The sequence below is a fragment of the Culex quinquefasciatus genome, chromosome 3 (genome assembly GCF_015732765.1).
Source record: "Culex quinquefasciatus strain JHB chromosome 3, VPISU_Cqui_1.0_pri_paternal, whole genome shotgun sequence".
NCBI lineage: Eukaryota > Metazoa > Arthropoda > Insecta > Diptera > Culicidae > Culex > Culex quinquefasciatus.
In genome coordinates, this window is record NC_051863.1 from 43,579,464 (window position 1) to 43,603,432 (window position 23,969).

The 23,969-nt window shown below is 46.9% G+C and overlaps 1 protein-coding gene across 1 annotated transcript in view; it reads left to right on the forward strand.

The window, feature by feature from the left end:
- LOC6051095 (serine-rich adhesin for platelets) overlaps positions 1–23,969 on the forward strand; it is a 79,210-nt gene that overhangs the window by 19,352 nt on the left and 35,889 nt on the right. Inside the window, exon 7 of the mRNA XM_038260761.1 lies at positions 3,184–5,030. Within this exon, the coding sequence (XP_038116689.1) occupies positions 3,184–5,030 (1,847 nt within the window). The remainder of the gene's footprint in view (positions 1–3,183; positions 5,031–23,969) is intronic.

Here is a 23,969-nt window from a genome sequence, read left to right on the forward strand (position 1 = left end):
CTTCTAACTTCCATTTAGTTCAAAATAGCAAAAAAGAAACGGAAGCGAAAGCAAGAAATTGAATTTACACGCAACCGAAAAGTGAACCGTTTAATAGTGTGACTCTGGTAGATTTGAAATATATTTTAAGTTTAAAATAAAAATTAACATTCTTCAAGATAGTTTCAATTTTCAGAGTTAAAAGAGATTTACAGGTATTTTAAAATTATTTTCATTGACATGATGCATCCACTGTTACGAATTGTGGATCACTGTCACCCTAACTGACGGTACTTGCAAAAAACCTATGTAATCAATAGTACCCCGTACTTGTCTGACTCACGGTCTTAGATTCGTCCTTCGCGGACTTTCGCTGGTTTCATAACACATACACCCCGAGCGTACTTTTAAGGATTCCCAACGCGAGGTTCACCGCAACCCAGCGTGTTCAATGGGCGGCTGTGCTGCATTGTCGCACGTGCATTTTGTGCAAAATTGAGTTGAAGACGCCTTTTGTTCAACCAGAGCTTTCGCACCAAGATTGTTGTTACAGATATTTTAGTATTTTTGAAACTATGGGAATTTTTGATATAATTTTTTATTTATCCAATAAAGTACTGTCTCCTAAGCGATTTACAAAAAAATGGCCTATTTTTACAATCAGATTGTCAGATCAGATTGGGTCCGTAAATTTGTCAATTTTGAAAAAGAAGACAACAACTTCCTTGGTTGCTGTGCACCCTTAAACCTTCAATACTCTCTAGCTTGTGGCCTTTATAGATCCAGAAGTCTAAATTTCACATTAGAGCTGCCTTTTTGCCACTCGTCATATAAAATGCTGTCAAAAAAAGTTAAATTATCGCAGGTAAAAAAAATGCTTTTAATGTAAAATCTAAAAACGTGTGTTTCTCGATACATCAAAAATCGTCGTGCGACAAGATAGCACAATCCCGACGATTTCTTCCACGTTACAACGAGACCCACCTGGGCGACCTAAACTGTGGCGACATTTTCCAACAACAATGTGATAATCTTGTTACGCACTCGAACCCTCCTGGCTCCTGGGTAGCATACCATGTGGTGACCCAGCCTCGGGAAGACCCAGTTAGTGTGGAACCAGGGCCCCGCTAGGATACACCAACCGTCCCCCGGAGGTCGGTCACATCGCAGAAGTTGAACGTGGGTTGCGGCACTGGTTTGGTACGAGCCAGCATTGTGATTTGTGCAAGTGGAAAGTGTGGTTGCTGAACTGAACAACAAGCTTGGGTTGTGAACTCTGAGTTGATTTAGTGGACTTTAAGTGTTGAGTGAACTTGTGTTCTATATAGTGGGAAACTTGCAGATTTGGTAAGCTTGGACTCAGCCGAAAGTACTCAAACAAACATTGCAAGGCAAATGGCAGCTATGTAAAAAGTTCAATAACTGTTAAACTGTATTTAATTTTATATTGCTTCAACAAGGAATTATCATTATGACCTTGATTTTTATTAAGAATCTCTTAAGAAAAAAACTACACCCTCACGAAACAAATGCTGCAGAAGTTGTTATCATAGTCTTACTACATTGAATTATAGCTTCTGCAGTTGAGTTTGAATAAAAAGAAACAGGAAATTACGCCTTTTCTAACTTTTAGCAAAGAATTGATGTTTGAAACCAAAAATTGTGTTTCAACACATTGTTTAGGCAAACTTTTAAAATTTTAAGACTTCTAACGTGTATTCAACATGTCTTAGATATTATAGATAATTTCACACAATTGTACTTTTCTTAAAACTCGGGTTCCCAGATTGCAGTTTTTTGAATAACATCATTTTAACCAAATATTGCAAGTTTAATTTATGCAGGATTTGGGTAATTATTAATTTATATAAAAACATGCGTTATACTATCATTGATGAAGTACTGTTGGTTTAGCAATCAAAATACGTAATTGAAATCGTTTTTGCCGTAAACAGCATTCTGTGTGTTTCCATACACCTGCTCATGCTGCAACTTTTTCTAGTGATCAATTCATACAAACATACACAGAAACACACGATCCATCCCTCCTCACGCCCCCCACAATCAAACAATCCACCCTCCACTAAAAACAGCCACATAATATATGAAGTCGTGTTATGGCAGTTCATGCAAATGAAATTAACAACAAAAAAAAACACACCGCATCCGTCGCTAGAGCACCCGTTGCCTTGACCCTTAAGTTTTCACGTGTGCATGCCCACCTGGTCCAACCTTGCGATTCATTACTTCTTTTTTTTCTATAGATCGACAAAAAAACAACCAAAAAAGGTCAACTAAACGCACTTGCGCACTATTCGTCACTCTTACTCTTTCTCTCTCATTGTGTGGTCAAATGTAAGCATTATATTGGCTTTTTCTTTACTTTTTTGGTTTTTCTATGATTGAATGATTTGGTTAAGAAATGAGTTGCATTTGGTTACGGAACTAATAACAGGGATCGTTTGTACTAGAGCCGAGTGTAGCCACCATATGCGGAAAGTGCACGACCTTCCCATGAAGCGTAGTCGCTGCTCGAAACACGGAACAAAATGCGGTTTAGTTAGTTTTGAACATCCCTCACGACGTCATATATTATCATATAATACAGACATAAATGACATTATGAATGTACACCGCACTCAAAAACGTACCATCCCCATCCAACTAATTGATAGCGAATGTAGTGAGAGCAAAAAAAGCGAGTATTACATCACTCAAAAACCCCTAACAGGATTAGGGAAACCATCCAATCATACTCGACAAACACACAGCTTATATACCGAATATGAGTGTTGTAGGTTATATCCGACAATGTATGCGCAACATATGTACATTTATGTCATTTAAATGGAAGTCATTCATATTACTAATACTCGAAACTGCATTGCTGAAAAGTATTTCACCATTTTAAAATGAATTATTATAATTAATTACACGCTGCGACCACTCAATCACTTGCGGTGGACCAATCTTATAAAATAACTGTCACTCCCTAACTTTGAACCGAATCCAAACGAAAACCCCTAAAATAATCGCAAAAACAACCATCGAACCACCGTGGTCTACCAAAACTAACCAATCCAAAAAAAAACACACACACACGCCATTCGTCCACCCACCCCCCACCGAACATCCTAATCAAACCACCGAAATCCTACAACTACAAAACTACTCTCGAACAACGCCCGGCGCCGACACTCGCAGACGACGCGTACTCGCTGGTACCGGACAATGCCTCCACCACGGACCTGGAAGCGTTCCGGGAGTACCACTGGTTGGATACGCCAGATTCGACGACCCCCGCCGCAACTACCAAAGGGTCTGCGCGAGATCACGGCGATGAACATGGGCAGGGTGGCGTCGTACTGGCGTCAACCGAAGATTTGGACACCATGAGTTTGCTCCACTCGCCGTTGGACGCCGGCGACGTCGAGCACCAGACACAGGCGAAGAAGACAGAGACGTCAACGACGCGTACGACCAAGACTCGCAAAGACTTTAACCTAGACTTGGACATGGACGCAAACACTCCGAAGAAAACTGAACGCAAGGCCCGCTTTGAGACGCACTCGAACCGTGGCACCTCTCCGATGACAGAAATCGTAGAATCGCCGGACAGTGTACACCGGTACGGACGGGGCGAATCGCCGGCCATCAAGCTGGTCATAGGACGCAAGGAAATCAAAACCTCCGACACGTCCGCCATCACCGAAAGCCGTCTCACCATCTACGGCCACAAAGATGTAGACATTTCGATCAGCTCACAGTCAACGATCAGTCTGACCACTACGACAACGTCCAAAGACGGCCGCGAAGTGAGCTCCGAAGTTATCAGCACCGGCACATCGGCAAAGGAATCCACCACCACCAAACGGTACAAGCAGTTCAAACTGATCGACGACGACCTTCAGGACACGTCAGAACGCGTCGAGCGAAAACGGGACGATACGGTGTCGTTCTCCAAGAAGAAAAGTGTTTACCTCTTCGGAAGCTTCGACTCCAGCAGCGAATCTCCGATCACCGAAGGCAGTGGCTCCGGGCACGTAACCGACACCGGAATCTCCCTAACTCGGGGCTTCACCGAAACCATGACATCGCCAGGCATTGTGTCCACCTCGGAGGAAAAGAACAAAAAAATCAGCATCGTCACCGATACGGCCGTCGACGTAGAAATCGAAGAGCTCGAACTGACCGATGCCGGCCTGAGCCCAATACAACCCGACGAAACCGACGTCACTGCCGACTTCCAAATGGCGGAAGAAGACGTGCAGTACACACACATCGGCACGAGTCCCGTAGATTTCGAGGAACACTCCGTTTCCGCAGCGCTCGACACCTCCGAAGCGGCCACGTTGACCGACCGGGTCGAAACAAAGGACGCCTCAAACAGTCCCGTCGACGCAAACATAACCTCAATCCTAAAGCGTGACATGACCAAAATTACCGACGAAGAACTGCTCACCAGTCGACGCAGCTCGGGCGATGTCAAAGCCAAGATCAAAATACTGGAACAGAATCAGAAAATCCACAGCGCACAAAGCTCACCCAAGAAAAAGGTGGAATTCGAAGATTACCAAACCAAGACCGACGTACAGGACTCCCCCAAAAAGCAAAAAACAGCCTCCGCCAAGATAAACGAACTGAAACGTATTTTCGGCGAGGAGGAAGAACCCGAAGAATCGAACATAATGTCAGAATCAATTCCACCGATTCACGAAGTCATCAAACAGCTCGAGAAACGCATCGCAGTCGAGCAAATCGATCGAAAGGTCATCGATCAAATAGACGGCTCAGCCATTCGTGTGTTGCCCCCAGCGGCCAAGAAGGAAACACTTACCGAGCGCGATTTGGTTGATCTGGAAGCCCAAATCATACCGGAAGAAAAAATCGTACCAAAGAAGGCACCCGCGCCAGTTGATGCAACGGAGGAAGAAGTCAAGCTCACGAAGCTCGTTCATGGTGTACAGCAGCTTGGGCTGCAAGAGCAACGCCAGCGTCAGCTGGAAGAACAGCGCAAACAAGCCGAAAGCATGGCCGAACTGGATGAGCCAGTTTGCGAAAAAATAATTTGCAAAAAATTCGTTCCAGCACTGACCGATGACGCCGTCGAGGAGTTCGAGCCAAAACGGGCAAACGATCTTATAAAAATGTTTGAAAGCAAGCAAACTCAGAATGAAACCCCTCCACGCAGCCCTAAATTTACTAAATCCAAAACCGAAAGCTCCCAAAAGACAGTTTTATCTGCTATTGAACTAGAGAAGACAATTCTCAGTCATTCGATTGTTACTCAATCCGATGAAAGTCGGCCCGATCAGCGCATAATTGAGCTGGAACAGCTAGAAACAGAAACTAGAGCAATCGGAAAAGTGTGTATTAAGACTCAAAAATCACAAGAACAAGAAAGCGAACAACCATCCGAATCAGAAATCGTGGCACAATATGAAGAAAAACTAAAACAAGGCGGTGTATCGAAGCTCAATAGAAATCTATTGCAAATGTTTGATACGAAAGAATCTTCGAAAACAAAAATAGAACGAATCATTATAACCGAAGAAATAACAGAAACAAGACAGGGAGACAAAACTGACGAAACGCACATCAGAAAGAAACGAAATGTGTTGATGTACTCACCAGTAGAAGAAGACATGCCGAAATCAGTTGCGGACATAAGGGCTAAATTTGACAGCAAAGAAACCACGCGAAAAACTAAAATACTTGTCACAAAACCTGACGCAAAAATTGTTGAAACAAAAGCCATTTCTCCGGTGGTCGAGGCCAAGCCTGTTGAGGTTGAGAAACCAGCTTCACCAGTGTCTGAAGCCAAACCAGAAGAGGATGAGCCAGCTGAAGAATCAGAAGAAGTTGTGACGGAAGTCACTGAAGTCACTGTAACCAAACTTGACGAAAAGATTGTTGAAGCAAAGGCCATTTCTCCGGTGGTCGAAGCCAAGCCTGTTGAGGTTGAGAAACCAGCTTCACCAGTGTCTGAAGCCAAGCCAGAAGAGGATGAGCCAGCTGAAGAATCAGAAGAAGTTGTGACTGAAGTCACTGAAGTCACTGTAACCAAACTTGACGAAAACATTGTTGAAGCAAAGGCCATTTCTACGGTGGTCGAGGCCAAGCCTGTTGAGGTTGAGAAACCAGCTTCACCAGTGTCTGAAGCCAAGCCAGAAGAGGATGAGCCAGCTGAAGAATCAGAAGAAGTTGTGACTGAAGTCACTGAAGTCACTGTAACCAAACTTGACGAAAAGATTGTTGAAGCAAAGGCCATTTCTCCGGTGGTCGAGGCCAAGCCAGTTGAGGTTGAGAAACCAGCTTCACCAGTGTCTGAAGCCAAGCCAGAAGAGGATGAGCCAGCTGAAGAATCAGAAGAAGTTGTGACTAACGTCACTGTAACCAAACTTGACGAAAAGATTGTTGAAGCAAAGGCCATTTCTCCGGTGGTCGAGGCCAAGCCTGTTGAGGTTGAGAAACCAGCTTCACCAGTGTCTGAAGCCAAACCAGAAGAGGATGAGCCAGCTGAAGAATCAGAAGAAGTTATGACTGAAGTCACTGAAGTCACTGTAACCAAACTTGACGAAAAGATTGTTGAAGCAAAGGCCATTTCTCCGGTGGTTGAGGCCAAGCCTGTTGAGGTTGAGAAACCAGCTTCACCAGTGTCTGAAGCCAAGCCAGAAGAGGATGAGCCAGCTGAAGAATCAGAAGAAGTTGTGACTGAAGTCACTGTAACCAAAATCGACGAAAAGATTGTTGAAGCAAAGGCCATTTCTCCGGTGGTCGAGGCCAAGCCTGTTGAGGTTGAGAAACCAGCTTCACCAGTGTCTGAAGCCAAGCCAGAAGAGGATGAGCCAGCTGAAGAATCAGAAGAAGTTGTGACTGAAGTCACTGAAGTCACTGTAACCAAACTTGACGAAAACATTGTTGAAGCAAAGGCCATTTCTACGGTGGTCGAGGCCAAGCCTGTTGAGGTTGAGAAACCAGCTTCACCAGTGTCTGAAGCCAAGCCAGAAGAGGATGAGCCAGCTGAAGAATCAGAAGAAGTTGTGACTGAAGTCACTGAAGTCACTGTAACCAAACTTGACGAAAAGATTGTTGAAGCAAAGGCCATTTCTCCGGTGGTCGAGGCCAAGCCAGTTGAGGTTGAGAAACCAGCTTCACCAGTGTCTGAAGCCAAGCCAGAAGAGGATGAGCCAGCTGAAGAATCAGAAGAAGTTGTGACTGAAGTCACTGAAGTCACTGTAACCAAACTTGACGAAAAGATTGTTGAAGCAAAGGCCATTTCTCCGGTGGTCGAGGCCAAGCCTGTCGAGGTTGAGAAACCAGCTTCTCCAGTGTCTGAAGCCAAGCCAGAAGAGGATAAGCCAGCTGAAGAATCAGAAGAAGTTGTGACTGAAGTCACTGAAGTCACTGTAACCAAACTTGACGAAAAGATTGTTGAAGCAAAGGCCATTTCTCCGGTGGTCGAGGCCAAGCCTGTTGAGGTTGAGAAACCAGCTTCACCAGTGTCTGAAGCCAAGCCAGAAGAGGATGAGCCAGCTGAAGAATCAGAAGAAGTTGTGACTGAAGTCACTGTAACCAAACTTGACGAAAAGATTGTTGAAGCAAAGGCCATTTCTCCGGTGGTCGAGGCCAAGCCTGTCGAGGTTGAGAAACCAGCTTCTCCAGTGTCTGAAGCCAAGCCAGAAGAGAATGAGCCAGCTGAAGAATCAGAAGAAGTTGTGACTGAAGTCACTGAAGTCACTGTAACCAAACTTGACGAAAAGATTGTTGAAGTAAAGGCCATTTCTCCGGTGGTCGAGGCCAAGCCTGTTGAGGTTGAGAAACCAGCTTCTCCAGTGTCTGAAGCCAAGCCAGAAGAGGATAAGCCAGCTGAAGAATCAGAAGAAGTTGTGACTGAAGTCACTGAAGTCACTGTAACCAAACTTGACGAAAAGATTGTTGAAGTAAAGGCCATTTCTCCGGTGGTCGAGGCCAAGCCTGTTGAGGTTGAGAAACCAGCTTCTCCAGTGTCTGAAGCCAAGCCAGAAGAGGATAAGCCAGCTGAAGAATCAGAAGAAGTTGTGACTGAAGTCACTGAAGTCACTGTAACCAAACTTGACGAAAAGATTGTTGAAGTAAAGGCCATTTCTCCGGTGGTCGAGGCCAAGCCTGTTGAGGTTGAGAAACCAGCTTCACCAGTGTCTGAAGCCAAGCCAGAAGAGGATAAGCCAGCTGAAGAATCAGAAGAAGTTGTGACTGAAGTCACTGAAGTCACTGTAACCAAACTTGACGAAAAGATTGTTGAAGCAAAGGCCATTTCTCCGGTGGTCGAGGCCAAGCCTGTTGAGGTTGAGAAACCAGCTTCACCAGTGTTTGAAGCCAAGCCAGAAGAGGATGAGCCAGCTGAAGAATCAGAAGAAGTTGTGACTGAAGTCACTGAAGTCACTGTAACCAAACTTGACGAAAAGATTGTTGAAGCAAAGGCCATTTCTCCGGTGGTCGAGGCCAAGCCTGTTGAGGTTGAGAAACCAGCTTCACCAGTGTCTGAAGCCAAGCCAGAAGAGGATGAGCCAGCTGAAGAATCAGAAGAAGTTGTGACTGAAGTCACTGAAGTCACTGTAACCAAACTTGACGAAAAGATTGTTGAAGCAAAGGCCATTTCTCCGGTGGTCGAGGCCAAGCCTGTTGAGGTTGAGAAACCAGCTTCACCAGTGTCTGAAGCCAAGCCAGAAGAGGATGAGCCAGCTGAAGAATCAGAAGAAGTTGTGACTGAAGTCACTGTAACCAAACTCGACGAAAAGATTGTTGAAGCAAAGGCCATTTCTCCGGTGGTCGAGGCCAAGCCTGTTGAGGATGAGAAACCAGCTTCACCAGTGTCTGAAGCCAAGCCAGAAGAGGATGAGCCAGCTGAAGAATCAGAAGAAGTTGTGACTGAAGTCACTGTAACCAAACTCGACGAAAAGATTGTTGAAGCAAAGGCCATTTCTCCGGTGGTCGAGGCCAAGCCTGTTGAGGTTGAGAAACCAGCTTCACCAGTGTCTGAAGCCAAGCCAGAAGAGGATAAGCCAGCTGAAGAATCAGAAGAAGTTGTGACTGAAGTCACTGTAACCAAACTCGACGAAAAGATTGTTGAAGCAAAGGACATTTCTCCGGTGATCGAGGCCAAGCCTGTTGAGGTTGAGAAACCAGCTTCACCAGTGTCTGAAGCCAAGCCAGAAGAGGATAAGCCAGCTGAAGAATCAGAAGAAGTTGTGACTGAAGTCACTGAAGTCACTGTAACCAAAATCGCTGAAAAGATTGTTGAAGCAAAGGCCATTTCTCCGGTGGTCGAGGCCAAGCCTGTTGAGGTTGAGAAACCAGCTTCACCAGTGTCTGAAGCCAAACCAGAAGAGGATGAGCCAGCTGAAGAATCAGAAGAAGTTGTGATTGAAGTCACTGTAACCAAACTTGACGAAAAGATTGTTGAAGCAAAGGCCATTTCTCCGGTGGTCGAGGCCAAGCCTGTTGAGGTTGAGAAACCAGCTTCACCAGTGTCTGAAGCCAAGCCAGAAGAGGATGAGCCAGCTGAAGAATCAGAAGAAGTTGTGACTGAAGTCACTGAAATCACTGTAACCAAACTTGACGAAAAGATTGTTGAAGCAAAGGCCATTTCTCCGGTGGTCGAGGCCAAGCCTGTTGAGGTTGAGAAACCAGCTTCACCAGTGTCTGAAGCCAAGCCAGAAGAGGATGAGCCAGCTGAAGAATCAGAAGAAGTTGTGACTGAAGTCACTGTAACCAAACTTGACGAAAACATTGTTGAAGCAAAGGCCATTTCTCCGGTGGTCGAGGCCAAGCCTGTTGAGGTTGAGAAACCAGCTTCACCAGTGTCTGAAGCCAAGCCAGAAGAGGATGAGCCAGCTGAAGAATCAGAAGAAGTTGTGACTGAAGTCACTGAAGTCACTGTAACCAAACTTGACGAAAAAATTGTTGAAGCAAAGGCCATTTCTCCGGTGGTCGAGGCCAAGCCTGTTGAGGTTGAGAAACCAGCTTCACCAGTGTCTGAAGCCAAGCCAGAAGAGGATGAGCCAGCTGAAGAATCAGAAGAAGTTGTGACTGAAGTCACTGTAACCAAACTTGACGAAAAGATTGTTGAAGCAAAGGCCATTTCTCCGGTGGTCGAGGCCAAGCCTGTTGAGGTTGAGAAACCAGCTTCACCAGTGTCTGAAGCCAAGCCAGAAGAGGATGAGCCAGCTGAAGAATCAGAAGAAGTTGTGACTGAAGTCACTGAAGTCACTGTAACCAAACTTGACGAAAAGATTGTTGAAGCAAAGGCCATTTCTCCGGTGGTCGAGGCCAAGCCTGTTGAGGTTGAGAAACCAGCTTCACCAGTGTCTGAAGCCAAGCCAGAAGAGGATGAGCCAGCTGAAGAATCAGAAGAAGTTGTGACTGAAGTCACTGTAACCAAGCTCGACGAAAAGATTGTTGAAGCAAAGGCCATTTCTCCGGTGGTCGAGGCCAAGCCTGTTGAGGTTGAGAAACCAGCTTCACCAGTGTCTGAAGCCAAGCCAGAAGAGGATGAGCCAGCTGAAGAATCAGAAGAAGTTGTGACTGAAGTCACTGTAACCAAACTTGACGAAAAAATTGTTGAAGTAAAGGCCATTTCTCCGGTGGTCGAGGCCAAGCCTGTTGAGGTTGAGAAACCAGCTTCACCAGTGTCTGAAGCCAAGCCAGAAGAGGATAAGCCAGCTGAAGAATCAGAAGAAGTTGTGACTGAAGTCACTGAAGTCACTGTAACCAAACTTGACGAAAAGATTGTTGAAGCAAAGGCCATTTCTCCGGTGGTCGAGGCCAAGCCTGTTGAGGTTGAGAAACCAGCTTCACCAGTGTCTGAAGCCAAGCCAGAAGAGGATGAGCCAGCTGAAGAATCAGAAGAAGTTGTGACTGAAGTCACTGTAACCAAACTTGACGAAAAGATTGTTGAAGTAAAGGCCATTTCTCCGGTGGTCGAGGCCAAGCCTGTTGAGGTTGAGAAACCAGCTTCACCAGTGTCTGAAGCCAAGCCAGAAGAGGATGAGCCAGCTGAAGAATCAGAAGAAGTTGTGACTGAAGTCACTGTAACCAAACTTGACGAAAAGATTGTTGAAGCAAAGGCCATTTCTCCGGTGGTCGAGGCCAAGCCTGTTGAGGTTGAGAAACCAGCTTCACCAGTGTCTGAAGCCAAGCCAGAAGAGGATGAGCCAGCTGAAGAATCAGAAGAAGTTGTGACTGAAGTCACTGTAACCAAACTTGACGAAAAGATTGTTGAAGCAAAGGCCATTTCTCCGGTGGTCGAGGCCAAGCCTGTTGAGGTTGAGAAACCAGCTTCACCAGTGTCTGAAGCCAAGCCAGAAGAGGATGAGCCAGCTGAAGAATCAGAAGAAGTTGTGACTGAAGTCACTGTAACCAAACTTGACGAAAAGATTGTTGAAGCAAAGGCCATTTCTCCGGTGGTCGAGGCCAAGCCTGTTGAGGTTGAGAAACCAGCTTCACCAGTGTCTGAAGCCAAGCCAGAAGAGGATGAGCCAGCTGAAGAATCAGAAGAAGTTGTGACTGAAGTCACTGAAGTCACTGTAACCAAACTTGACGAAAAGATTGTTGAAGCAAAGGCCATTTCTCCGGTGGTCGAGGCCAAGCCTGTTGAGGTTGAGAAACCAGCTTCACCAGTGTCTGAAGCCAAGCCAGAAGAGGATGAGCCAGCTGAAGAATCAGAAGAAGTTGTGACTGAAGTCACTGTAACCAAACTCGACGAAAAGATTGTTGAAGCAAAGGCCATTTCTCCGGTGGTCGAGGCCAAGCCTGTTGAGGTTGAGAAACCAGCTTCACCAGTGTCTGAAGCCAAGCCAGAAGAGGATGAGCCAGCTGAAGAATCAGAAGAAGTTGTGGCTGAAGTCACTGAAATCACTGTAACCAAAATCGACGAAAAGATTGTTGAATCAAAGGCCATTTCTCCGGTGGTCGAAGCCAAGCCTGTTGAGGTTGAGAAACCAGCTTCACCAGTGTCTGAAGCCAAGCCAGAAGAGGATGAGCCAGCTGAAGAATCAGAAGAAGTTGTGACTGAAGTCACTGTAACCAAACTTGACGAAAAGATTGTTGAAGCAAAGGCCATTTCTCCGGTGGTCGAGGCCAAGCCTGTTGAGGTTGAGAAACCAGCTTCACCAGTGTCTGAAGCCAAGCCAGAAGAGGATGAGCCAGCTGAAGAATCAGAAGAAGTTGTGACTGAAGTCACTGAGGTCACTGTAACCAAACTTGACGAAAAGATTGTTGAAGCAAAGGCCATTTCTCCGGTGGTCGAGGCCAAGCCTGTTGAGGTTGCGAAACCAGCTTCACCAGTGTCTGAAGCCAAGCCAGAAGAGGATAAGCCAGCTGAAGAATCAGAAGAAGTTGTGACTGAAGTCACTGAAGTCACTGTAACCAAACTCGACGAAATGATTGTTGAAGCAAAGGCCATTTCTCCGGTGGTCGAGGCCAAGCCTGTTGAGGTTGAGAAACCAGCTTCACCAGTGTCTGAAGCCAAGCCAGAAGAGGATGAGCCAGCTGAAGAATCAGAAGAAGTTGTGACTGAAGTCACTGAAGTCACTGTAACCAAACTCGACGAAAAGATTGTTGAAGCAAAGGCCATTTCTCCGGTGGTCGAGGCCAAGCCTGTTGAGGTTGAGAAACCAGCTTCACCAGTGTCTGAAGCCAAGCCAGAAGAGGATGAGCCAGCTGAAGAATCAGAAGAAGTTGTGACTGAAGTCACTGTAACCAAACTTGACGAAAAGATTGTTGAAGCAAAGGCCATTTCTCCGGTGGTCGAGGCCAAGCCTGTTGAGGTTGAGAAACCAGCTTCACCAGTGTCTGAAGCCAAGCCAGAAGAGGATGAGCCAGCTGAAGAATCAGAAGAAGTTGTGACTGAAGTCACTGAAGTCACTGTAACCAAACTCGACGAAAAGATTGTTGAAGCAAAGGCCATTTCTCCGGTGGTCGAGGCCAAGCCTGTTGAGGTTGAGAAACCAGCTTCACCAGTGTCTGAAGCCAAGCCAGAAGAGGATGAGCCAGCTGAAGAATCAGAAGAAGTTGTGACTGAAGTCACTGTAACCAAACTTGACGAAAAGATTGTTGAAGCAAAGGCCATTTCTCCGGTGGTCGAGGCCAAGCCTGTTGAGGTTGAGAAACCAGCTTCACCAGTGTCTGAAGCCAAGCCAGAAGAGGATGAGCCAGCTGAAGAATCAGAAGAAGTTGTGACTGAAGTCACTGAAGTCACTGTAACCAAGCTCGACGAAAAGATTGTTGAAGCAAAGGCCATTTCTCCGGTGGTCGAGGCCAAGCCTGTTGAGGTTAAGAAACCAGCTTCACCAGTGTCTGAAGCCAAGCCAGAAGAGGATAAGCCAGCTGAAGAATCAGAAGAAGTTGTGACTGAAGTCACTGTAACCAAACTTGACGAAAAGATTGTTGAAGCAAAGGCCATTTCTCCGGTGGTCGAGGCCAAGCCTGTTGAGGTTGAGAAACCAGCTTCACCAGTGTCTGAAGCCAAGCCAGAAGAGGATGAGCCAGCTGAAGAATCAGAAGAAGTTGTGACTGAAGTCACTGAAGTCACTGTAACCAAACTTGACGAAAAGATTGTTGAAGCAAAGGCCATTTCTCCGGTGGTCGAGGCCAAGCCTGTTGAGGTTGAGAAACCAGCTTCACCAGTGTCTGAAGCCAAGCCAGAAGAGGATGAGCCAGCTGAAGAATCAGAAGAAGTTGTGACTGAAGTCACTGAAGTCACTGTAACCAAACTTGACGAAAAGATTGTTGAAGCAAAGGCCATTTCTCCGGTGGTCGAGGCCAAGCCTGTTGAGGTTGAGAAACCAGCTTCACCAGTGTCTGAAGCCAAGCCAGAAGAGGATGAGCCAGCTGAAGAATCAGAAGAAGTTGTGACTGAAGTCACTGAAGTCACTGTAACCAAACTTGACGAAAAGATTGTTGAAGCAAAGGCCATTTCTCCGGTGGTCGAGGCCAAGCCTGTTGAGGTTGAGAAACCAGCTTCACCAGTGTCTGAAGCCAAGCCAGAAGAGGATGAGCCAGCTGAAGAATCAGAAGAAGTTGTGACTGAAGTCACTGAAGTCACTGTAACCAAACTTGACGAAAAGATTGTTGAAGCAAAGGCCATTTCTCCGGTGGTCGAGGCCAAGCCTGTTGAGGTTGAGAAACCAGCTTCACCAGTGTCTGAAGCCAAGCCAGAAGAGGATGAGCCAGCTGAAGAATCAGAAGAAGTTGTGACTGAAGTCACTGTAACCAAACTTGACGAAAAGATTGTTGAAGCAAAGGCCATTTCTCCGGTGGTCGAGGCCAAGCCTGTTGAGGTTGAGAAACCAGCTTCACCAGTGTCTGAAGCCAAGCCAGAAGAGGATGAGCCAGCTGAAGAATCAGAAGAAGTTGTGACTGAAGTCACTGAAGTCACTGTAACCAAACTTGACGAAAAGATTGTTGAAGCAAAGGCCATTTCTCCGGTGGTCGAGGCCAAGCCTGTTGAGGTTGAGAAACCAGCTTCACCAGTGTCTGAAGCCAAGCCAGAAGAGGATGAGCCAGCTGAAGAATCAGAAGAAGTTGTGACTGAAGTCACTGAAGTCACTGTAACCAAACTTGACGAAAAGATTGTTGAAGCAAAGGCCATTTCTCCGGTGGTCGAGGCCAAGCCTGTTGAGGTTGAGAAACCAGCTTCACCAGTGTCTGAAGCCAAGCCAGAAGAGGATGAGCCAGCTGAAGAATCAGAAGAAGTTGTGACTGAAGTCACTGAAGTCACTGTAACCAAACTTGACGAAAAGATTGTTGAAGCAAAGGCCATTTCTCCGGTGGTCGAGGCCAAGCCTGTTGAGGTTGAGAAACCAGCTTCACCAGTGTCTGAAGCCAAGCCAGAAGAGGATGAGCCAGCTGAAGAATCAGAAGAAGTTGTGACTGAAGTCACTGTAACCAAACTCGACGAAAAGATTGTTGAAGCAAAGGCCATTTCTCCGGTGGTCGAGGCCAAGCCTGTTGAGGTTGAGAAACCAGCTTCACCAGTGTCTGAAGCCAAGCCAGAAGAGGATGAGCCAGCTGAAGAATCAGAAGAAGTTGTGACTGAAGTCACTGAAGTCACTGTAACCAAACTTGACGAAAAGATTGTTGAAGCAAAGGCCATTTCTCCGGTGGTCGAGGCCAAGCCTGTTGAGGTTGAGAAACCAGCTTCACCAGTGTCTGAAGCCAAGCCAGAAGAGGATGAGCCAGCTGAAGAATCAGAAGAAGTTGTGACTGAAGTCACTGAAGTCACTGTAACCAAACTCGACGAAAAGATTGTTGAAGCAAAGGCCATTTCTCCGGTGGTCGAGGCCAAGCCTGTTGAGGTTGAGAAACCAGCTTCACCAGTGTCTGAAGCCAAGCCAGAAGAGGATGAGCCAGCTGAAGAATCAGAAGAAGTTGTGACTGAAGTCACTGAAGTCACTGTAACCAAACTTGACGAAAAGATTGTTGAAGCAAAGGCCATTTCTCCGGTGGTCGAGGCCAAGCCTGTTGAGGTTGAGAAACCAGCTTCACCAGTGTCTGAAGCCAAGCCAGAAGAGGATGAGCCAGCTGAAGAATCAGAAGAAGTTGTGACTGAAGTCACTGAAGTCACTGTAACCAAACTTGACGAAAAGATTGTTGAAGCAAAGGCCATTTCTCCGGTGGTCGAGGCCAAGCCTGTTGAGGTTGAGAAACCAGCTTCACCAGTGTCTGAAGCCAAGCCAGAAGAGGATGAGCCAGCTGAAGAATCAGAAGAAGTTGTGACTGAAGTCACTGAAGTCACTGTAACCAAACTTGACGAAAAGATTGTTGAAGCAAAGGCCATTTCTCCGGTGGTCGAGGCCAAGCCTGTTGAGGTTGAGAAACCAGCTTCACCAGTGTCTGAAGCCAAGCCAGAAGAGGATGAGCCAGCTGAAGAATCAGAAGAAGTTGTGACTGAAGTCACTGTAACCAAACTTGACGAAAAGATTGTTGAAGCAAAGGCCATTTCTCCGGTGGTCGAGGCCAAGCCTGTTGAGGTTGAGAAACCAGCTTCACCAGTGTCTGAAGCCAAGCCAGAAGAGGATGAGCCAGCTGAAGAATCAGAAGAAGTTGTGACTGAAGTCACTGAAGTCACTGTAACCAAACTTGACGAAAAGATTGTTGAAGCAAAGGCCATTTCTCCGGTGGTCGAGGCCAAGCCTGTTGAGGTTGAGAAACCAGCTTCACCAGTGTCTGAAGCCAAGCCAGAAGAGGATGAGCCAGCTGAAGAATCAGAAGAAGTTGTGACTGAAGTCACTGAAGTCACTGTAACCAAACTTGACGAAAAGATTGTTGAAGCAAAGGCCATTTCTCCGGTGGTCGAGGCCAAGCCTGTTGAGGTTGAGAAACCAGCTTCACCAGTGTCTGAAGCCAAGCCAGAAGAGGATGAGCCAGCTGAAGAATCAGAAGAAGTTGTGACTGAAGTCACTGAAGTCACTGTAACCAAACTCGACGAAAAGATTGTTGAAGCAAAGGCCATTTCTCCGGTGGTCGAGGCCAAGCCTGTTGAGGTTGAGAAACCAGCTTCACCAGTGTCTGAAGCCAAGCCAGAAGAGGATGAGCCAGCTGAAGAATCAGAAGAAGTTGTGACTGAAGTCACTGAAGTCACTGTAACCAAACTTGACGAAAAGATTGTTGAAGCAAAGGCCATTTCTCCGGTGGTCGAGGCCAAGCCTGTTGAGGTTGAGAAACCAGCTTCACCAGTGTCTGAAGCCAAGCCAGAAGAGGATGAGCCAGCTGAAGAATCAGAAGAAGTTGTGACTGAAGTCACTGTAACCAAACTTGACGAAAAGATTGTTGAAGCAAAGGCCATTTCTCCGGTGGTCGAGGCCAAGCCTGTTGAGGTTGAGAAACCAGCTTCACCAGTGTCTGAAGCCAAGCCAGAAGAGGATGAGCCAGCTGAAGAATCAGAAGAAGTTGTGACTGAAGTCACTGAAGTCACTGTAACCAAACTCGACGAAAAGATTGTTGAAGCAAAGGCCATTTCTCCGGTGGTCGAGGCCAAGCCTGTTGAGGTTGAGAAACCAGCTTCACCAGTGTCTGAAGCCAAGCCAGAAGAGGATGAGCCAGCTGAAGAATCAGAAGAAGTTGTGACTGAAGTCACTGTAACCAAACTCGACGAAAAGATTGTTGAAGCAAAGGCCATTTCTCCGGTGGTCGAGGCCAAGCCTGTTGAGGTTGAGAAACCAGCTTCACCAGTGTCTGAAGCCAAGCCAGAAGAGGATGAGCCAGCTGAAGAATCAGAAGAAGTTGTGACTGAAGTCACTGTAACCAAACTCGACGAAAAGATTGTTGAAGCAAAGGCCATTTCTCCGGTGGTCGAGGCCAAGCCTGTTGAGGTTGAGAAACCAGCTTCACCAGTGTCTGAAGCCAAGCCAGAAGAGGATGAGCCAGCTGAAGAATCAGAAGAAGTTGTGACTGAAGTCACTGTAACCAAACTCGACGAAAAGATTGTTGAAGCAAAGGCCATTTCTCCGGTGGTCGAGGCCAAGCCTGTTGAGGTTGAGAAACCAGCTTCACCAGTGTCTGAAGCCAAGCCAGAAGAGGATAAGCCAGCTGAAGAATCAGAAGAAGTTGTGACTGAAGTCACTGAAGTCACTGTAACCAAAATCGACGAAAAGATTGTTGAAGCAAAGGCCATTTCTCCGGTGGTCGAGGCCAAGCCTGTTGAGGTTGAGAAACCAGCTTCACCAGTGTCTGAAGCCAAGCCAGAAGAGGATGAGCCAGCTGAAGAATCAGAAGAAGTTGTGACTGAAGTCACTGTAACCAAACTTGACGAAAAGATTGTTGAAGCAAAGGCCATTTCTCCGGTGGTCGAGGCCAAGCCTGTTGAGGTTGAGAAACCAGCTTCACCAGTGTCTGAAGCCAAGCCAGAAGAGGATGAGCCAGCTGAAGAATCAGAAGAAGTTGTGACTGAAGTCACTGAAGTCACTGTAACCAAACTTGACGAAAAGATTGTTGAAGCAAAGGCCATTTCTCCGGTGGTCGAGGCCAAGCCTGTTGAGGTTGAGAAACCAGCTTCACCAGTGTCTGAAGCCAAGCCAGAAGAGGATGAGCCAGCTGAAGAATCAGAAGAAGTTGTGACTGAAGTCACTGAAGTCACTGTAACCAAACTTGACGAAAAGATTGTTGAAGCAAAGGCCATTTCTCCGGTGGTCGAGGCCAAGCCTGTTGAGGTTGAGAAACCAGCTTCACCAGTGTCTGAAGCCAAGCCAGAAGAGGATGAGCCAGCTGAAGAATCAGAAGAAGTTGTGACTGAAGTCACTGAAGTCACTGTAACCAAACTTGACGAAAAGATTGTTGAAGCAAAGGCCATTTCTCCGGTGGTCGAGGCCAAGCCTGTTGAGGTTGAGAAACCAGCTTCACCAGTGTCTGAAGCCAAGCCAGAAGAGGATGAGCCAGCTGAAGAATCAGAAGAAGTTGTGACTGAAGTCACTGTAACCAAACTTGACGAAAAGATTGTTGAAGCAAAGGCCATTTCTCCGGTGGTCGAGGCCAAGCCTGTTGAGGTTGAGAAACCAGCTTCACCAGTGTCTGAAGCCAAGCCAGAAGAGGATGAGCCAGCTGAAGAATCAGAAGAAGTTGTGACTGAAGTCACTGAAGTCACTGTAACCAAACTTGACGAAAAGATTGTTGAAGCAAAGGCCATTTCTCCGGTGGTCGAGGCCAAGCCTGTTGAGGTTGAGAAACCAGCTTCACCAGTGTCTGAAGCCAAGCCAGAAGAGGATGAGCCAGCTGAAGAATCAGAAGAAGTTGTGACTGAAGTCACTGTAACCAAACTTGACGAAAAGATTGTTGAAGCAAAGGCCATTTCTCCGGTGGTCGAGGCCAAGCCTGTTGAGGTTGAGAAACCAGCTTCACCAGTGTCTGAAGCCAAGCCAGAAGAGGATGAGCCAGCTGAAGAATCAGAAGAAGTTGTGACTGAAGTCACTGTAACCAAACTTGACGAAAAGATTGTTGAAGCAAAGGCCATTTCTCCGGTGGTCGAGGCCAAGCCTGTTGAGGTTGAGAAACCAGCTTCACCAGTGTCTGAAGCCAAGCCAGAAGAGGATGAGCCAGCTGAAGAATCAGAAGAAGTTGTGACTGAAGTCACTGAAGTCACTGTAACCAAACTTGACGAAAAGATTGTTGAAGCAAAGGCCATTTCTCCGGTGGTCGAGGCCAAGCCTGTTGAGGTTGAGAAACCAGCTTCACCAGTGTCTGAAGCCAAGCCAGAAGAGGATGAGCCAGCTGAAGAATCAGAAGAAGTTGTGACTGAAGTCACTGTAACCAAACTTGACGAAAAGATTGTTGAAGCAAAGGCCATTTCTCCGGTGGTCGAGGCCAAGCCTGTTGAGGTTGAGAAACCAGCTTCACCAGTGTCTGAAGCCAAGCCAGAAGAGGATGAGCCAGCTGAAGAATCAGAAGAAGTTGTGACTGAAGTCACTGAAGTCACTGTAACCAAACTTGACGAAAAGATTGTTGAAGCAAAGGCCATTTCTCCGGTGGTCGAGGCCAAGCCTGTTGAGGTTGAGAAACCAGCTTCACCAGTGTCTGAAGCCAAGCCAGAAGAGGATGAGCCAGCTGAAGAATCAGAAGAAGTTGTGACTGAAGTCACTGTAACCAAACTTGACGAAAAGATTGTTGAAGCAAAGGCCATTTCTCCGGTGGTCGAGGCCAAGCCTGTTGAGGTTGAGAAACCAGCTTCACCAGTGTCTGAAGCCAAGCCAGAAGAGGATGAGCCAGCTGAAGAATCAGAAGAAGTTGTGACTGAAGTCACTGTAACCAAACTTGACGAAAAGATTGTTGAAGCAAAGGCCATTTCTCCGGTGGTCGAGGCCAAGCCTGTTGAGGTTGAGAAACCAGCTTCACCAGTGTCTGAAGCCAAGCCAGAAGAGGATGAGCCAGCTGAAGAATCAGAAGAAGTTGTGACTGAAGTCACTGAAGTCACTGTAACCAAACTTGACGAAAAGATTGTTGAAGCAAAGGCCATTTCTCCGGTGGTCGAGGCCAAGCCTGTTGAGGTTGAGAAACCAGCTTCACCAGTGTCTGAAGCCAAGCCAGAAGAGGATGAGCCAGCTGAAGAATCAGAAGAAGTTGTGACTGAAGTCACTGTAACCAAACTTGACGAAAAGATTGTTGAAGCAAAGGCCATTTCTCCGGTGGTCGAGGCCAAGCCTGTTGAGGTTGAGAAACCAGCTTCACCAGTGTCTGAAGCCAAGCCAGAAGAGGATGAGCCAGCTGAAGAATCAGAAGAAGTTGTGGCTGAAGTCACTGAAGTCACTGTAACCAAAATCGACGAAAAGATTGTTGAAGCAAAGGCCATTTCTCCGGTGGTCGAGGCCAAGCCTGTTGAGGTTGAGAAACCAGCTTCACCAGTGTCTGAAGCCAAGCCAGAAGAGGATGAGCCAGCTGAAGAATCAGAAGAAGTTGTGACTGAAGTCACTGTAACCAAACTTGACGAAAAGATTGTTGAAGCAAAGGCCATTTCTCCGGTGGTCGAGGCCAAGCCTGTTGAGGTTGAGAAACCAGCTTCACCAGTGTCTGAAGCCAAGCCAGAAGAGGATGAGCCAGCTGAAGAATCAGAAGAAGTTGTGACTGAAGTCACTGAAGTCACTGTAACCAAACTTGACGAAAAGATTGTTGAAGCAAAGGCCATTTCTCCGGTGGTCGAGGCCAAGCCTGTTGAGGTTGAGAAACCAGCTTCACCAGTGTCTGAAGCCAAGCCAGAAGAGGATGAGCCAGCTGAAGAATCAGAAGAAGTTGTGACTGAAGTCACTGAAGTCACTGTAACCAAACTTGACGAAAAGATTGTTGAAGCAAAGGCCATTTCTCCGGTGGTCGAGGCCAAGCCTGTTGAGGTTGAGAAACCAGCTTCACCAGTGTCTGAAGCCAAGCCAGAAGAGGATGAGCCAGCTGAAGAATCAGAAGAAGTTGTGACTGAAGTCACTGAAGTCACTGTAACCAAACTTGACGAAAAGATTGTTGAAGCAAAGGCCATTTCTCCGGTGGTCGAGGCCAAGCCTGTTGAGGTTGAGAAACCAGCTTCACCAGTGTCTGAAGCCAAGCCAGAAGAGGATGAGCCAGCTGAAGAATCAGAAGAAGTTGTGACTGAAGTCACTGTAACCAAACTTGACGAAAAGATTGTTGAAGCAAAGGCCATTTCTCCGGTGGTCGAGGCCAAGCCTGTTGAGGTTGAGAAACCAGCTTCACCAGTGTCTGAAGCCAAGCCAGAAGAGGATGAGCCAGCTGAAGAATCAGAAGAAGTTGTGACTGAAGTCACTGAAGTCACTGTAACCAAACTCGACGAAAAGATTGTTGAAGCAAAGGCCATTTCTCCGGTGGTCGAGGCCAAGCCTGTTGAGGTTAAGAAACCAGCTTCACCAGTGTCTGAAGCCAAGCCAGAAGAGGATAAGCCAGCTGAAGAATCAGAAGAAGTTGTGACTGAAGTCACTGTAACCAAACTTGACGAAAAGATTGTTGAAGCAAAGGCCATTTCTCCGGTGGTCGAGGCCAAGCCTGTTGGGGTTGAGAAACCAGCTTCACCAGTGTTTGAAGCCAAGCCAGAAGAGGATGAGCCAGCTGAAGAATCAGAAGAAGTTGTGACTGAAGTCACTGAAGTCACTGAAGTCACTGTAACCAAGCTCGACGAAAAGATTGTTGAAGCAAAGGCCATTTCTCCGGTGGTCGAGGCCAAGCCTGTTGAGGTTGAGAAACCAGCTTCACCAGTGTCTGAAGCCAAGCCAGAAGAGGATGAGCCAGCTGAAGAATCAGAAGAAGTTGTGACTGAAGTCACTGTAACCAAACTTGACGAAAAGATTGTTGAAGCAAAGGCCATTTCTCCGGTGGTCGAGGCCAAGCCTGTTGAGGTTGAGAAACCAGCTTCACCAGTGTCTGAAGCCAAGCCAGAAGAGGATGAGCCAGCTGAAGAATCAGAAGAAGTTGTGACTGAAGTCACTGAAGTCACTGTAACCAAACTTGACGAAAAGATTGTTGAAGCAAAGGCCATTTCTCCGGTGGTCGAGGCCAAGCCTGTTGAGGTTGAGAAACCAGCTTCACCAGTGTCTGAAGCCAAGCCAGAAGAGGATGAGCCAGCTGAAGAATCAGAAGAAGTTGTGACTGAAGTCACTGAAGTCACTGTAACCAAACTCGACGAAAAGATTGTTGAAGCAAAGGCCATTTCTCCGGTGGTCGAGGCCAAGCCTGTTGAGGTTGAGAAACCAGCTTCACCAGTGTCTGAAGCCAAGCCAGAAGAGGATGAGCCAGCTGAAGAATCAGAAGAAGTTGTGACTGAAGTCACTGTAACCAAACTTGACGAAAAGATTGTTGAAGCAAAGGCCATTTCTCCGGTGGTCGAGGCCAAGCCTGTTGAGGTTGAGAAACCAGCTTCACCAGTGTCTGAAGCCAAGCCAGAAGAGGATGAGCCAGCTGAAGAATCAGAAGAAGTTGTGACTGAAGTCACTGAAGTCACTGTAACCAAACTTGACGAAAAGATTGTTGAAGCAAAGGCCATTTCTCCGGTGGTCGAGGCCAAGTCTGTTGAGGTTGAGAAACCAGCTTCACCAGTGTCTGAAGCCAAGCCAGCTGAAGAATCAGAAGAAGTTGTGACTGAAGTCACTGAAATCACTGTAACCAAAATCGACGAAAAGATTGTTGAAGCAAAGGCCATTTCTCCGGTGGTCGAGGCCAAGCCTGTTGAGGTTGAGAAACCAGCTTCACCAGTGTCTGAAGCCAAGCCAGAAGAGGATGAGCCAGCTGAAGAATCAGAAGAAGTTGTGACTGAAGTCACTGAAGTCACTGTAACCAAACTTGACGAAAAGATTGTTGAAGCAAAGGCCATTTCTCCGGTGGTCGAGGCCAAGCCTGTTGAGGTTGAGAAACCAGCTTCACCAGTGTCTGAAGCCAAGCCAGAAGAGGAAGCCAGCTGAAGAATCAGAAGAAGTTGTGACTGAAGTCACTGAAGTCACTGTAACCAAACTTGACGAAAAGATTGTTGAAGCAAAGGCCATTTCTCCGGTGGTCGAGGCCAAGCCTGTTGAGGTTGAGAAACCAGCTTCACCAGTGTCTGAAGCCAAGCCAGAAGAGGATGAGCCAGCTGAAGAATCAGAAGAAGTTGTGACTGAAGTCACTGAAGTCACTGTAACCAAACTTGACGAAAAGATTGTTGAAGCAAAGGCCATTTCTCCGGTGGTCGAGGCCAAGCCTGTTGAGGTTGAGAAACCAGCTTCACCAGTGTCTGAAGCCAAGCCAGAAGAGGATGAGCCAGCTGAAGAATCAGAAGAAGTTGTGACTGAAGTCACTGTAACCAAACTTGACGAAAAGATTGTTGAAGCAAAGGCCATTTCTCCGGTGGTCGAGGCCAAGCCTGTTGAGGTTGAGAAACCAGCTTCACCAGTGTCTGAAGCCAAGCCAGAAGAGGATGAGCCAGCTGAAGAATCAGAAGAAGTTGTGACTGAAGTCACTGTAACCAAACTTGACGAAAAGATTGTTGAAGCAAAGGCCATTTCTCCGGTGGTCGAGGCCAAGCCTGTTGAGGTTGAGAAACCAGCTTCACCAGTGTCTGAAGCCAAGCCAGAAGAGGATGAGCCAGCTGAAGAATCAGAAGAAGTTGTGACTGAAGTCACTGAAGTCACTGTAACCAAACTCGACGAAAAGATTGTTGAAGCAAAGGCCATTTCTCCGGTGGTCGAGGCCAAGCCTGTTGAGGTTGAGAAACCAGCTTCACCAGTGTCTGAAGCCAAGCCAGAAGAGGATGAGCCAGCTGAAGAATCAGAAGAAGTTGTGACTGAAGTCACTGAAGTCACTGTAACCAAACTTGACGAAAAGATTGTTGAAGCAAAGGCCATTTCTCCGGTGGTCGAGGCCAAGCCTGTTGAGGTTGAGAAACCAGCTTCACCAGTGTCTGAAGCCAAGCCAGAAGAGGATGAGCCAGCTGAAGAATCAGAAGAAGTTGTGACTGAAGTCACTGAAGTCACTGTAACCAAACTTGACGAAAA